The sequence below is a fragment of the Egretta garzetta genome, unplaced genomic scaffold (genome assembly GCF_000687185.1).
Source record: "Egretta garzetta isolate BGI_Z169 unplaced genomic scaffold, ASM68718v1 scaffold233, whole genome shotgun sequence".
Classification (NCBI taxonomy): domain Eukaryota; kingdom Metazoa; phylum Chordata; class Aves; order Pelecaniformes; family Ardeidae; genus Egretta; species Egretta garzetta.
Genome location: NW_009259194.1, coordinates 816,353 through 831,172, shown reverse-complemented (window position 1 = coordinate 831,172; position 14,820 = coordinate 816,353). Strand labels below are relative to the sequence as shown.

The following is a 14,820-nucleotide window of genomic DNA, read 5'->3' as shown; positions in this document are numbered from 1 at the left end:
GGGGTCGGGGCTCCGGTGCCGCCCGTGCAGGCCCCTTCCTTAAACTCGGCTCGCTCCTTTGACACCGATGCGGTAGCGTCTGCAGAGCGAAAATACATTTCTAGGCCCGAGCAGTGCACCAGCAGCGTCGGAAAAGGCCCCGCCATGCGGTGCTGCCAAATGCTGGGACAGGACAAGGGGGGGTGGTTTTAAACTGAAGCTGGGGAGGGTTAGGCTGGATCTAAGGAAGAAATTCTTTACCATGAGGGTGGTGAAAGCCTGGCAGGGGTTGCCCAGAGAGGGGGTGGAGGCCCCATCCCTGGGAACATTCCAGGCCAGGTTGGCCGGGGCTGTGAGCAACCTGATGTGGTTCAAGGTGTCCCTGCTCCTGCGGGGGGGTTGGGCTGGGTGACCTCTGGGGGTCCCTTCCAACCCAAAACATTCTATGATTCTATCATTCTATGCTGGCCGTGATCCCTGATTTTTCTCATCCACCTCACTGAAGGCAGCTAACCTGACTTGTAGTTCAATCTTTGGTGGGAAATAAAATCAGGAGAGACTTGGAGCAGAACAAATAGCAGTATTTCTTTAGAGAAATAAATACCCGAACCATAATACTGTTACAGCACCAACACTCATTCTTTCAACTGCTGCTGCCAGCTCTGCATTGAGTCTTGGGCAAGACACGCGAGTCACCCCATTTTAAGGCAGCTACACTTCTAACATCAAAGTTGGCCTGGTTGTTTCCTTTTTTTTCCGTACATATCTTCCTCTTCCCCTCTAAAGAGATCTTGGTAGCCCTAGTAGTAAGTCTGAAATGACAGAAAGTGTACAGACACAGTGCCTACAGCTACCCCTCTCTCTCCCACAGGTGGTGGCTGTGTATGGGACTTTATCAGATTTGCTGTCTGTGGCCAGTAATAAGCTTGGAATAAAAGCGACCAGTGTTTACAATGGAAAAGGTGGACTCATTGATGATATCGCTTTGATTAGGTAAGGCTTAGCCAATAAAAGTCAAATCATGGATGCAGATTAAGAGACTTAGTAGCCTATTAATCCTCTGAGCTTAATCAATAACCAGTGCTTTCCTTAAAACCAGATAGTATCACTTCCAGCCAGTATGTCCAAAGGCGCTTTCATGCCTCAAGGAAAAACATACTGTCTTTTGAACTTCAAAGCATTTCTGTCTTGATGAATCAGAACTTGATACAAGCTGCATTTTATGCCTTTAAACATCCTCCTGGGTTGATTCACAGTATGTCCCAGGAAAATCCCCCTACTCTAGTCAGCACTTGGATGCGTTTTTTTTGAAAAGGAGACAAACTCTGGCATTACTTTGGCTTTACAATTTACTTGGCTTTACAGAATACTGCCAGAGTGGGGAGAAAAGCAACTGTTTTGTAAAACTAAACTGGTTGAGTAACAGAAGTGATCCCTACCTGGTTGATACAGGTAACATCTCTAGTGAAGTCAGTCCTATTACAGCCCATTGGATCCTGCAAAATTAAGATAGAAATCAGATACTGGCATTCTAACTAGCGGCAACTGATTATCATTTACCTGCAGCTGATCAGGAGGGGTTGCCACCATCAATGGGATGAGCAAAAAATTATGATTAATCTTTCTTTTATTTTTTTTCCCCTTCCCCCTGCCCCATCCTCTCTCAGGGATGATGATGTTTTGTTTGTCTGTGAAGGGGAACCATTCATTGGTAAGTCTGCAATTCTTATGTTTAACCTTTTGTTTAATGGAAAGAGGTTTTGGTTTGTTTAATGTAAATTTAAAATTTTATTTTCTGGTGTTTTCAGAAGATACCTCTTACCATAGGGAGGATTCAGAAATATTCACCCTTTTGCTAATAATTATTGTGTCTTTCTCATCTGTGCAGATCCTCAGACTGATGGGAGACCTCATGAAGAACTAACAGGGTCACACACAGATTGGTTAACACTCAATGTTGGAGGCCGATACTTCACCACTACACGGTAAAAACGCAACTAGTTGGTTTTGTTCTTAAAGGACTTGATTTCAGTAAAGTTGTTATAGCGGCTGGTAATGTACATTCAGTTGGTGAGGCTTCAGGTGCTCTTGAAAAAGAGCTAGAAAAATAATTTACTATGGAGAAGGAGGTCTTTCGCTTGTGCAGCTTTCTCTGTATTTTGTATTTGCTACCACAGTTTTGCAAGAAATTAATTCTTAAAACCGTTTACATATGAAGTAAAAGTGGCGAAAAGCCTGAACAGACCTGGATTTATCCTTGGCGTATTTCAGTTAACTAAGTGCTTTGTATTTAAAATACCTTTACAATACCTCAGGTCAGAAACGTATTCTGCTATCACGCAAATAGGAAATTAAATCAGTAAGATGTTGTAGCTGTCGGAATGTGTCTCAGGCACCATTGCTGCCTTCAAGCTGTCAAGGGCAGAAAACACGCTCCAACCAGCAAGTTTGTCCCTTGAGCAAAACTTCCCATTGTAAAAAGAAAATTGCGCTGCCTTTGTTTTCTAGGAGCACTTTGGTTAACAAGGAACCTGACAGTATGTTGGCCCACATGTTTAAAGATAAAGGTTCGTATATTGAAGTAAACTTTATTTTTTAAGTAACAAATCGGCAAAGTAGGCAAAGGGGGACTATCATGTTGAGCCTCTTGTTCGTAAGTTAAGATACCAAATGTATGTTACAGTATCAAAGCAGGACGTATAATCTTTTCTTTATAATTGTGTATTTCTGCGATGCCCATGTCATGCTTATCATTTCACAAACTGAAAATGTAACTTCCATCCATAGCTAAAATATGGGGGTCTTTTATTGTTTGTTTGATTTCAGGTTTTCATCTTGTTGCATCTTGCTCAGTTTTGTCGACAGAATCAATGAGCAACCTGTACGAGACAGCCTTTAGGAAATGGGGGCAGACTAAAATCTTAATGCTGCTTTTATTCTAGCCATTATTTTTATCTACGTGATAAAATGTTTTAGTTATTTATGGCAGGACCAAGTTTGTTTTAAGGTGATTTCCCCCTCCTCTTTTCCTTCCTTTTCTCTAAGAAACACCCCTTCAAGTGGAACGTTTCATAATCCAGTACCCTTTGGTAATAAAAATCTGAAATGAAGCAAATGCTTTTCTATTAATATATCAAATTTAATTATATATATGTTGTGGAAACAGATGCTTGGGGAAATAAGCAAGATCATAGAGGCGCATTCCTAATTGACCGCAGTCCAGAGTATTTTGAGCCAATTTTGAACTATTTGCGTCACGGACAGCTCATTGTAAATGATGGCATTAATTTGCTAGGTAGGTATTACCTGTATGACATCTCCTAAATTATTACTCTTTAGAAGCTAAACTTTGCCCTCCGGTAAACATGATAAAGTCAGTGGGACTCTTGTATGCTCATCTAAATGTTTGGGATTTTTCTTTGGTGGATTTATTCTCAAGCATTGCAATTCCACACGCTTGGTTTAATGAAGATATACTGTTTAAACTTATTTATCTTGCGAGCATTAACAGTTCTCCATACTGGATTAATATGTGGCTGTATGTCTGGATTTGAGATCTTTAATGTAATATTGGTATTGGAAACACCCTCTCAGAGTTATTTTTTCCTTTTAACTGCAAGCAAGCTTGCTTTTCCTCTATCCAGTTACATCTAATATAGTGTATGTGGTTGTCAGTTTTATTAGTTCATGCATTTCTCTGAGACTCCTTAAACTTCAAGGGATCTGTTCATCTTTGTTAGTGCTCTTAAAATGTACAAATGTGTTAACCAATAGTAAGAATGGATTAACCCAAACGTTTTGGCGTGTTCTTGGTGTGGCTATACACTGCCTTCTCCAGTGAGGGAAGACAAGTGCTCTCTTGTCTAATGGCTCCCTGTAAATAAGAAATATTGCTTTGTTTCATTAGGTGTTTTGGAAGAAGCCAGGTTTTTTGGTATCGATTCGCTAATTGAACACCTAGAAGTAGCTATTAAGGTAACTTGTTTTCTTTAATACATAAATACGTGTCCTGTTATTCCAGGCAATATATATAATTTAGTCCTATCTGTATTAGCTTTTAAACAACTCTCTCAACAGAACTCACAGCCAGCTGAGGATCATTCTCCTATATCTCGAAAGGAGTTTGTCCGATGTCAGGTGCGAAAATGCAGGCTTTGTCTTGATCTGTGGTGTTGGTGTCTGGCAGTGAAATATCCTGCAGTGTTACACGACAGCATGAAATGCAGACGTGTGCTTCCCCCCTGTTCCCCACTCCTTAATCGAGTTTTGATTCCAAGCTGCGGCAGAGCGACCTTAACGTGAAATTCAAGTGTGCTCTTTGGGCAGCTTTGCTTCTGGAGGTTGAAGGTTTCCTGGAGGGGCAATTTGTTAGGCTGTTCTATTTAAATTAAAATGCACTAGCAAAACCAAGGACAATGCTCGATAGCTTTGCATTTACATTTCATCAGTCTTATGTAGTAGAATAGATGGTTGTGTGTATCTATATCTGTGTATATTTATATACACATGTACGTATACGTGATTCTCTGTTCAGAGCTACACCTTATCTTCTGTAACTTCTTGGGTTTATGGTTTTGTTTTTTAGGGTCTCAATTTCAGTGGAGCAGACCTTTCACGTCTAGATCTTCGATACATAAACTTCAAGATGGCTAACCTAAGCCGTTGCAACCTGGCACACGCCAACCTGTGCTGTGCAAACCTTGAAAGAGCTGACCTCTCTGGATCAGTGCTGGATGTAAGAACCGCTGCGCCTTGGGAAGTCTGGGCTGTCCTTTAGTTATTTTAAGGGAAGAGGAATTGGAACAAGAGAGAAGTGTAAAACATGTAGTTCTTCAATATCTTCTGCAGTTGTTCTAGTTAGATCACTTTAAAAGCTTTTGAAGCTATCTTAAGTTTAGAAAAGGGGAAAAAAAAAAGGGCAGCGGGTCAGAATTATCTGCCTTCCTAATGACAGAGAAGTAATGGTACAGCAAGTTCTTATACTTCCTCACAGTAACAAGGCTGTTGTGCTTTAATAGGATCCACTTCCAAAACAGAAATGAAAACTATATTCTGATCATTTTTGGTATTGTTCATCTTTGCGCTTCTATGAATCTCACTGACGTGTCTGTCTCTATCAGTGTGCAAACCTTCAAGGGGTAAAGATGCTGTGTTCCAATGCAGAAGGAGCATCTCTGAAAGGGTGCAATTTCGAAGATCCTTCAGGCCTTAAAGCTAATTTGGAAGGTAGGAAGTTTTTGCCTGTTAGGTACTCCTTGGAAACTGAACTGCGCTTTTGTAAATCTGTATGAAAGGTTTTGCTGTGCTTTGTCCAATCCCCGTTTTCATGAGAAGAGGCCCCAAAGACTGGACTGAGTGTGCAACCATATAATCATTAAATTCCAAGTTCTGCCTTGACCTCTGTCAATTCACATGGCTCTGAGGAAGCATCATTCTGGTACTACTGTGTTTCTGACTGTTTTTCCTTATAAAACTACTCTGTGTGTTTCAGGTGCTAACCTGAAAGGCGTTGACATGGAAGGCAGCCAAATGACAGGAATTAATCTAAGAGTTGCAACACTGAAAAACGCAAAACTAAAAAACTGCAATCTTAGAGGAGCAACTTTGGCAGGAACTGATTTGGAAGTGAGTTACGATTCATTTTAGATACTAACCAGTCAACTCTAGTTTATAGAGCGATACGCTAGAAGCTTACACTGAAATTTATGGAAGTATAGGTGGTTTCTGTATAAATGTAGTTAAAGTTTTGAACCATGTTCTGGGTACAGTCAATTAACATTTAATTTTTCTTTTACCCTTTAGAACTGTGATCTATCGGGTTGTGATCTACAAGAAGCTAACTTGAGGGGATCCAATGTAAAAGGAGCTATCTTTGAAGAGATGCTGACACCTTTGCACATGTCTCAGAGCGTCAGATAGGGAAGAGAATATGCCGAAGAGGAAGGAATCAAAACATTTGTTGTGACTTGCTTCACCTCCTCCCCTTATTAAGTTCCAAGTAACGGTTATTAGACAACTTACATTTGCAGTAGTGCCTAAGTAAACTCTTCTTTCATCACTTCTAGGGGAGGGAGCTTTGGTTTAAGAGGTATAAACAGACACTGTTTCTACCTTTGTGAACAGAGTGAGGATGTGGGCTGGTTCTAGAACCAGAATGTGCGGCTGGTTTGGAGGGGGGTGGTTTTAAATAGATTCATTGTTTAGCATTGCCTCACTTTGGAATGCATTTTAATTTATAAAGCACAATATATGCAATTCTATTTATTAAATCTGTAGCTGCAATATGAATAGAAAATGTTATTCATGTATAGTAGCAACGAAGTTCAGGTTTACAGTTAGGCTAGTGTATGTACAGTTAGTTTCTTGGTTCATGCACAGTGTATTATATGACAGATGTGGTTTAGACAATGTCCCCAGGATGTTGCCAGGTACTCTTCTGGGGTGAAAACAGTAGTTAGCTGTCACCATAGGTAATATACTGCCTTGTAGTAGTTTGAATGCAGGTATAGACCAGCTTCATCATCTTCTAAAACATGCAGTGGAAGCTGCTTCCACTGAAGGGATCCGCATACAGCACAGATGTAGTTCTCACTAAAACATCCCTGCTCAGAAAACGGATGGCTTATTTAAATCCTTCCCAAATTAGTATGAAATTTCACAATCAATCACAGCTGGTAAGAAAAGTTCTCTTGCTTTCACATGTCCTAAGTACTCCAAACTGGAGTACCTGTAGCTTTCTCATTCTTTGTGGGGAATTAAATGTACACAGGAGAACACAATACTGTCACCAAAGTAGAGAGGTAAGCACTGGGGCCACAGCACGTGCTCCGTCATTACTCCAGTATGAATAAATGGCACCCCTTTCCCCTCAATGTACTATGCAAATACTCTCATACACTGAATCCTTGAAAGCATGGGCATAATCCCTTCCCCAGCCAGATCTTAGTATTCCCCTTTGGGCCTGCTTAAAGCGGCTGTAAAAGCGTCTTGCACAGGGCAGTGTGCCCTTTCCACAACTGCTTTACCCGTGAGCAAAGAGGGAACTATGTGACTTCTGCAGTGCAGAAAGCCTCACAGCATCTCTTCAGGTGGTGGTGCACTTCATCGAATAAGCTGTTTCCACTGTAGTATCAATCTAGTTCTCATCTAACACCACATTTATTTTATAAGCAATCAAAAAGCACATGAAGAAACTATACCAAAAAAATAAAAAAGGTGCATCAAGAACTCTTACCTCAGATGCTTACTTAAAACACCCCAAAGTTAAAACTAACCTTGAATCTAAGGAAACACAGCTCTTACTGGAAGTTAAGAACCAATGTGTGCTAAAACTCACAGAAAGTGATACTGTTAGCGGTGGCTTGAGTTCCACGCTTACTTCAGTGGGCTGCCTTTTGCTTGCAGTGCAGAGTTCCAGTCCTCTGAACACAAGTCTTGTTGCCTCAGTAGTTGTTATGCAAATGCTGCTTTGTCATCAGTCTAGAAAGCTTAGTTCAGGACCAGTATATGATTTGTTTGGGGAGAATTGCAGGATTCTCCCTTATTTTCAAGTTGAGTTGACTCAGGCATATGACATGAACTTCTGGGACTCCAAATCCCACAGCCATGTGGTTCAGAATGGGGATTTTATTTCCTCCTGCTTCCCAGGCCTCTTGATCTGGCTCTAGGACAACACTGTATCCTCGATGAAATACACCTATAGATTCAAGGGAAATATTTCAGTGTGATTTTGGAGTCCTTTCTCCCACCTCATCGCTTTCATTGAGAGTGGTGTGTATGTTGCAGTAGAAGAAGATTCCTAGGGCTAGAGAAATAAATGAATTATTTTTCTTTATCATATTTTGTAGCTGGCAGAAGTAAAATATTGTATGGAAAAAAGATCTATTTTCATAATCACTGAAGCACTATGTTTTGAATAATCACAGCATGTGGCATCATTCATTCACAGATGAATTTAAGGTACCTCTTTTGCTATGACAAAGCTGTATGAATGGCCCAACGTGGCCTATTCAGAAACTGCAGGTTCCAGCCTAATTTAAATTGCATTAATAAAAGTGTGAAATAAAACTGTCTTGGTTGTCTTAATTAAAAAAAAAAAAAAAATCAATCTTACCTGACTTTGATGGGATGGGCAGCAAGTTAGAAGAAAACACCATTTTAAACTTTGATAGCTCCTTTTATACAAACTTAAAAATATTGCAGATAAAGTTGGGTTTGCCCTTCATGAGACCCTGACCATCACTTCAGCCTGGAGTTGTAGGTAGCCAGTGCTTTGTCAAATGGACTGCATCTGTAAACGAGGAATTGCCCACGCTTGAGACCGAGTTTGAGAGGTCTGTACTTCCACACAGGCACTTTGCACTGTGGCAGAAAGCAAAGGAGTTTTTGCTTCCAAGCATAAAGCTTACCTGTGAGAGAGACAAGCAAGCCTACCTTGAGGCATGGGGATTGCTGCAGTGTTTCTGACACGTTCACTTTGAGAAGGTTCATGGGGGTTTTTTTGCCTTGTCATTCATCAGCAACACTTTCCAGCTTTGCTTTGCCCCCACCCTTCATATTTGCTTAATAAAATAGCTGGAGTCAGAAGTCATTGCCACAATTTTACATAGGTATGTGCACTATTTAAAACACACTTTCCATGTTAGAGATGATCATCGCACAGCACAAGCAGCTAAACTGGGTCTTACTTAATAAGGAAGTGCTAAAGCACTTTGGAAGAAAAAAAACCCTGCCTTGACTTTGGCCTATGAAGCGCTCATGACCTCAGTCCAATAAACTCACAACAGTGGTAATACAAATAGAATCATAGACTGGTTTGGGTGGGAAGGGACCCCCAGAGGTCCCCCAGCCCAACCCCCCTGCAGGAGCAGGGACACCTTGAACCACATCAGGTTGCTCACAGCCCCGGCCAACCTGGCCTGGAATGTTCCCAGGGATGGGGCCTCCACCCCCTCTCTGGGCAACCCCTGCCAGGCTTTCACCACCCTCATCTGCCCAAGTGCTGCAGAGCACCCTGTTCTGCAGAGAACAAAACTGGAAAAGATCTAGTTCTTTCTTTGGTTTCTCACCCCCAGGACACTTCTGTGGGTTGGGAATGCTGTCTAAAAAGCCTAAGAGACTCCACAGGTTAGGATTCACCTTTCCAAACTTCTGATAAAAGAGAGGTCTTGATTCTTGGAATGGGAACCCACAAACCCAGGTTTTCCTGACACGTCCTTGACTTCCATGTAGATGCTTAACAGCATTGGCAGGCATTCGGATTACTGTCCCCAAACCAGAAAAACTAGCGCACTTCAAGGTCTGGGAGCTCTTCGGAAAAGTCTACACCAACCCTACTCCAGTGTCTGAAAACTAAAGAGAGGGCACGTGATAAAAGCCCAGCTTCACACTTTGATCTTTTTTGAGAGCCCAAAGCTGGTACCTGCCTGGCAAGCCCAGGCTGAAGCACTCCCAGGCTCGGATCAGCCTTCCATGCAGACTCTGCCTCTGCCAAAATCAGAGTAGTTGGTTGGTTTCCGTTACACAGGGCCGTAAAAGCATTTGTGGGCAACCAAACCCAGCTGTAAGCTCTTCTTTAACCTGCCAGCTCCTCTATTCTGCTTACAACTGTGGCCTAGAATTGAAGAGAAGAGATGGAAGGGCTCACTAAGCAGTGCAGCTCCGTGCTCTTCTGACGCGCTTTGGCAGGTCAGCTCTGTAGCTCTAACAGAAACCTGTGGAGAACACACGGTTGTTGAAAGTTGTTAAGGGTAGGCTGGCATTAGACCTAGCTTAAAATGGTGGGTTAATGAGGCGCAATTATTGGGCTAAGCAGGCCCCCTTCCCTCTTTAAATGTTATCCCTCAGGATGAACAAACCCTTCTGTTTATCGTTAAATAACCTTATTTTTTGCCAGGCTCATCAGGGAAGGAAGGAGTCTTAAAACACCGGTACAGGAAAATCTCACTTCTAAAGTGATGTGCCTACGCTGAAGTAACGTTTCTCCCACTGAAACGAACTATTTTCACAGCTTGATCCGTTCATCAGCTGCAGTTAAATGTTGGCTACTCTCGCCATGAGTAGGAGGAGCATTAGAGCAGGAAGAACTACTCTTTGCTAGAGTTGCTAAATCCTCCTTAAATTATTTACTTATTAAATTACTTTTAATCCATTAATCTCAAAGAGGTCATGGGAGCAGGAAGAGAGGATGTTTGAGGAACAGTAAACACGATACGTTCAATTGCACATAAACCTGTGCAGAGCAAGACAAAATAGCTGCCAGGTGGATAAAAAAAAACATAAAAATATTAAGAGTTCTGCAGTCAAAATTACTGAATTTAACTCCTGTATGCAAATAGCATCAACACCTTTGTATAACCACAGTGCATAAGTTCTCAAGAACTAAGAACTCTCAAAGTACGTCAGTGCATACATTTACAGACACACACATATATATATAAAGTACAAAATATCTGGGAATCCTACTCATGCAAGAGACCCCATCGTGACAACAAAGAGGGTCCCCTCCCCTGCACATTTACGATCAAATATACTTGTCCGCTTGATCAGTTTAATACTAGTTTGCATTTTATTGGACAAAGAAAGTCAAGGCACCTCAATTTAAAGATGAAGGAGAAGACTTTCAAAGGAGCACGCGAATTGCTCCGTGCACGTGTGCGATCACAGGCTCTGGTTTATGCACCAAAGGGCTGTTTCCTTCATGTCTGATATACAGAGACTAAACTGAATTCCTCATTCATTCCAACTCTTGTAAGCCCCTCTCAACAAATTCCAACTCACCCAAGAACTTTTCCTTAGAAATTAGAAGCCACTGAAAGAAAAGCTTGTGTGTTTTCCACAGGGCCACAGCAGTCAGCTAGCTTTGAATGTCAGATTTATCGCCTCTTAAAAGGAAAGCTGTTACTTTTACGGTTCTTAGAGAAAACAGCTGAATTTAATAGCTACACCGGGGTGTTCCAATTATGTGCTTTACTTCTGCTGCATTACAGCAATTTTAAGAACAAAATTGCAGCCCGAGAGATAGAGTCAGACAAAGTTACCTGCTGTGAAAGGTTTGCTGTCAGGGTGGTTGTATATAAAAAGTGAGATGACAAGTGTACTTGCAGGGCATTTTCAAACGGAGAAGAGCTGGGAGTTATCCTGAAACCTCTCTCAGCAAGCAGGTAATGTGCTTGAACAACATGCTGGATTCCCTTTTTACTTATTCAGTTCTTACGGATGCTTGTGTTAGAAGAAACTTGCATTAGAGGAGACTGCAAAGAGCACTTTTTGAGGCGCAGGGACATTAGAACTGAACACATCTGTCAAATATCAGCAGGGACTTCCATGGAACCTTTGAGGTCCAGACATTCCTGAAACTCTGAAAGGGTGTTCAAAAATCCTAATTTAGATCTTCATCCAAGTTTTTCAGATGTTAAATCTCTATAACGAGCTAATCCACACTTTGAGAGGCTCAAAATTCAGCTGGGGCTCACACACAGGCACAATGCCACTGGGGCACAGAAGATCAGAACTGGAGATCCAGAAATGGAACTTTTCCATAGTTCTGTAAGATAAAAATGGAGCTGTAATGTCATTATGATCAGAAAGATGTTTTGTTCTCCCACAGGATGGAGAAGTCCAGGAAGATCTTTGTCAGTGTCCTCCTGTTTGTCCTGTCTGTGGAAAGCTGCTTGGCTCAACACTGGTCTTACGGCCTGAAGCCAGGAGGAAAAATGAATGCCGAAAACCTGGTGGAATCCTTTCAAGAGGTATGTTCTAGACTGTAAAACAACCCTGCTGCTTTAGCTAGGAACCCCAGTCTGTAAGAGATGCGAGCAAAAAAGAGGTGACATCGGCTTGACTGTATACGTGCCTCTGTTGCTTTCCCCCCATACATTCGTACGCATATACACATGCTTCTTTAAAGTAGTAATTGGAAAGTAATTGGCATTAGGGTAAGATGACATTTGACAGCCTTGCATAAAGAACTGCGCTGCCTGTCGCAGACAGAGAGCTTGGGCAGCCCTGCTCTACAGGAGAGATAGAAGTTTGAGTTCAAGGTTAAACCCGATTTCATCTTCTCCCTAAATTGCAGCCAGTTTTCGTCTGGGCTGTATTACACCAGCGTTCATCCACTTCCCCGAGAACGTCAGCATGGGCAGCTGGCACGTGGTAACCCATGAGAGGGCAAGCACTTAAATGGCAAAGCAAAGGTGAAATGAATATGAGGAAGAACTTCTTCACTCTGAGGGTGGCAGAGCACTGGAACAGGCTGCCCAGGGAGGTTGTGGAGTCTCCTTCTCTGGAGATATTCAAAGCCCGCCTGGATGAAGTCCTGTGTAGCATGCTCTAGGTGAGCCTGCTTTAGCAGGGGGGTTGGACTAGATGATCTCCTGAGGTCCCTTCCAACCCTTACGATTCTGTGATTCTGTGAAAGGTTCTGTCCATCCATGGCTTTCCCATCCTTTCTAATACTTCACGTGTAGTCCCTCGTAACAGCAGTTCTACCGTCCTGATTTCAAGTTTGCTGCAGCACAAGCACAGCACCTGGGAAAGAGGAGAATTTAAATTGTGCAGTGGAACAGATTCATCTTCATCTGTAACAAGAGTTGCTTTAGGAGAAAAATCTCCCTTCATAAAGGCCATATCCCTTCCCAATTCAGATTGCAAATGAAATGGAAAAACTAGGGGAAGTGGAGAAGACTGGATGCCCAGGCTCGTATCAGCGTTCCAGGTTCAGCGATCTGAAGGAAGCCATGGTAAGTAACATGGTGGTGGGGTTTTTTTATCACTATGGGACAATTAGGGGACAGGTCCAGGCTGGGAAAGTACACGGAGGGGAGAGAATAAAGGTGATGGAAAGGCAGCATGTAAGGTTAGTTCACATGTGGCAATACTGGCTCTGTCCTTATTAATTGCATTGTTCTCAAGTACCTCGGAGTTACAGTCCCAGGACAGGACTATGTTTTTCTTATGCTCCCGTTGTAGCAGTGTCCTTACTCACTAAATTAAAAACAAAATAAAGTCAAACACATTCTACCTTAATACAAATCTATGCAGCATTCACAGATGCTTAACTTCAAAGGTGCACTTTGCCAGCTGAAGGATCAAGCCATATGGAAGCTGCTGCTCCCCAAGTCCCTAGCCTGGGAAATGTGTTTTCCATTAGATGCTCTAACGCAATGACAGCAGAGACTTCACATACAAACTAACTGCCATAGAAAGAACACTCTCGAGCAAAAACGTGCTCTTTAATTAATATAGCAACACCTTGATCAGGCCAGATGGTCGCCACTTTCTGGGAAGTATCTCTGAGCTGTCCTAGAAGTTGAAATGCTCAATCTCTACTTTATTTTTGAAGCCAAGACCAAAAGTTACAAGTACGCACTCCAGCATTTCACTGAGGAACCCGGCCTGAACAAAGGCTCATGAACTCAGTAATGCAGGCAGGCCAGAGCCTGACTTCCATTGGATTTTCATGCAGAAACTACCCCAAATCCAATTATTTTTGTAAGTCACCTTTAATCCTATTTGTACTGAACATCAAGTGGAATCTTTGTCCATGGCTCTGCCTTCCAAGCACTACTTACAGAATGAAGAGCTGGCAACAGTAACTTGATATGTTTAGACATTTTTTTTTTTTTATTGCTAGAACCTACATTAGGCAGGAAAAGATACCGGAATAATTATCAGGAGAGTTGAAAGGAGTCCTTGATACTTCTTGCTCACTGAGGAAGTCTTGGCCTTTCTTTGCAGAGCTGAAGGCATCTCCCCCAATCAGATACTTAAGTTTGCTCAGAAACTGCTGGCAATCTGTAAAACTACCAAAAAATGTAAAATGTAAAAACTTCTAACCCGCTGCATCAACACTTAGTTGAACATAGTTCAGGCTATGCTACGGGGATAAGAAGTGCAAACAATGTCCCCTGCTTACTTCTAGCTGCTTAATGACACTGAAAACAAATCGACCTTTTTCCAGATGCAGCTCTTCCAATGTAACACATTCCTGGAGCTGCTACAGGAATATTATGCAATGAAAGGGGAGGTGTCTGGAAATGGTTCACCCCATGGAAAAAGTTTTCAAATTATCTTTGTCATTTCCTGGAGAAGCTGGTAGTGAGCACAAACAAAAATACACCTAGCTAAGATACAAAAGAGAAAAAAAAAAAAAAACAAACCTATTCAGACATCCCATCTATCCAAAACACCTCAGGCTTTCAGCTCAGAGGTAACGACATAAATAAATATTCAAGGAGGAGACCAGATCCAGCAGGATGTGACACAGGTTTCCATTTGAGCAGTGCTAAGGTACACAGAGAACGGTCACAGGGCAACTGTGCCGCTCCGCAATGACCCTGTAATACTTCTGCAAGCACAGCTTTCTCTTCTCTGGTATCTTGGCCAACTGCTTAAGCTCACAGAGATGTTCTACAGACTGATGCTTTGTGCAAGTTCGTGCTTCTTGTCCTAAACTGCTGTCAGAGTGTAGGGTTCAACAGCTGCTGGGTTGTGCTCCAGGAACCGCTGCAGTGGTGGACCCCCTGACAGATGTAAAGTTGGTCATGCACTTTGGGATGAAAAGGGCCATTATAAGTGTCAGTTACATTATATTGTATGGTCCGATCCCTGGGCAGGTGGCAGAGAGATCATGTCGGGTCAGATTTATGTCACTCTAATCCTCCTTCCAATGGAGACCACAATATGAATATTTTAGCATCTGATCAGGCTTTAAAATTCCACCGTCAAAGTTTTTTCTTATCTTTAAAAAAAAGGATATGATGTGTGCTTACAGGAAAGTCTGATGGAAGGAGAAGCTAGACGAAAGAAGATTTAAACCCACAAAGCCAAATGGAACAATGG

The 14,820-nt window shown here is 42.1% G+C and overlaps 2 protein-coding genes across 3 annotated transcripts; both read left to right on the top strand.

Annotated features, from left to right (window-relative positions):
- The first annotated feature begins 431 nt into the window (after positions 1–431).
- Positions 432–8,002, top strand: KCTD9 (potassium channel tetramerization domain containing 9). Of its 2 annotated transcripts, XM_035891386.1 has the most exons (11): positions 432–972; positions 1,647–1,690; positions 1,868–1,964; positions 2,488–2,546; positions 3,146–3,274; positions 3,887–3,954; positions 4,057–4,116; positions 4,565–4,714; positions 5,100–5,205; positions 5,471–5,604; positions 5,782–8,002. In XM_035891386.1, the coding sequence occupies exons 1-11, from the start codon at positions 797–799 to the stop codon at positions 5,896–5,898; spliced, it is 1,140 nt and encodes a 379-aa protein (XP_035747279.1). In that variant the 5' UTR covers positions 432–796; the 3' UTR covers positions 5,899–8,002. The 2 variants fall into 2 exon arrangements, with proteins under 2 accessions (XP_035747279.1, XP_035747280.1); XM_035891387.1 differs by lacking the exon at positions 4,057–4,116.
- Positions 8,003–11,588: 3,586 nt separating this feature from the next.
- Positions 11,589–14,794, top strand: GNRH1 (gonadotropin releasing hormone 1). Its single transcript, XM_009635780.1, has 3 exons — positions 11,589–11,729; positions 12,624–12,719; positions 14,753–14,794. Exons 1-3 carry the CDS (start codon positions 11,589–11,591, stop codon positions 14,792–14,794), a joined length of 279 nt encoding a protein of 92 aa, XP_009634075.1.
- The last annotated feature ends 26 nt before the right edge of the window (positions 14,795–14,820 follow it).

Coding starts and splice junctions, on each gene's coding strand:
- KCTD9 (XM_035891386.1), top strand. CDS start 797: ATGACAGAAAGTGTACAGACACAGTGCCTACAGCTACCCCTCTCTCTC. Junction 2,547..3,145: donor CCACATGTTTAAAGATAAAG/GTTCGTATATTG, acceptor TTGTGGAAACAG/ATGCTTGGGGAAATAAGCAA. Junction 3,955..4,056: donor ACCTAGAAGTAGCTATTAAG/GTAACTTGTTTT, acceptor CTCTCTCAACAG/AACTCACAGCCAGCTGAGGA.
- GNRH1 (XM_009635780.1), top strand. CDS start 11,589: ATGGAGAAGTCCAGGAAGATCTTTGTCAGTGTCCTCCTGTTTGTCCTG. Junction 11,730..12,623: donor TGGTGGAATCCTTTCAAGAG/GTATGTTCTAGA, acceptor TTCCCAATTCAG/ATTGCAAATGAAATGGAAAA. Junction 12,720..14,752: donor GCGATCTGAAGGAAGCCATG/GTAAGTAACATG, acceptor GTGTGCTTACAG/GAAAGTCTGATGGAAGGAGA.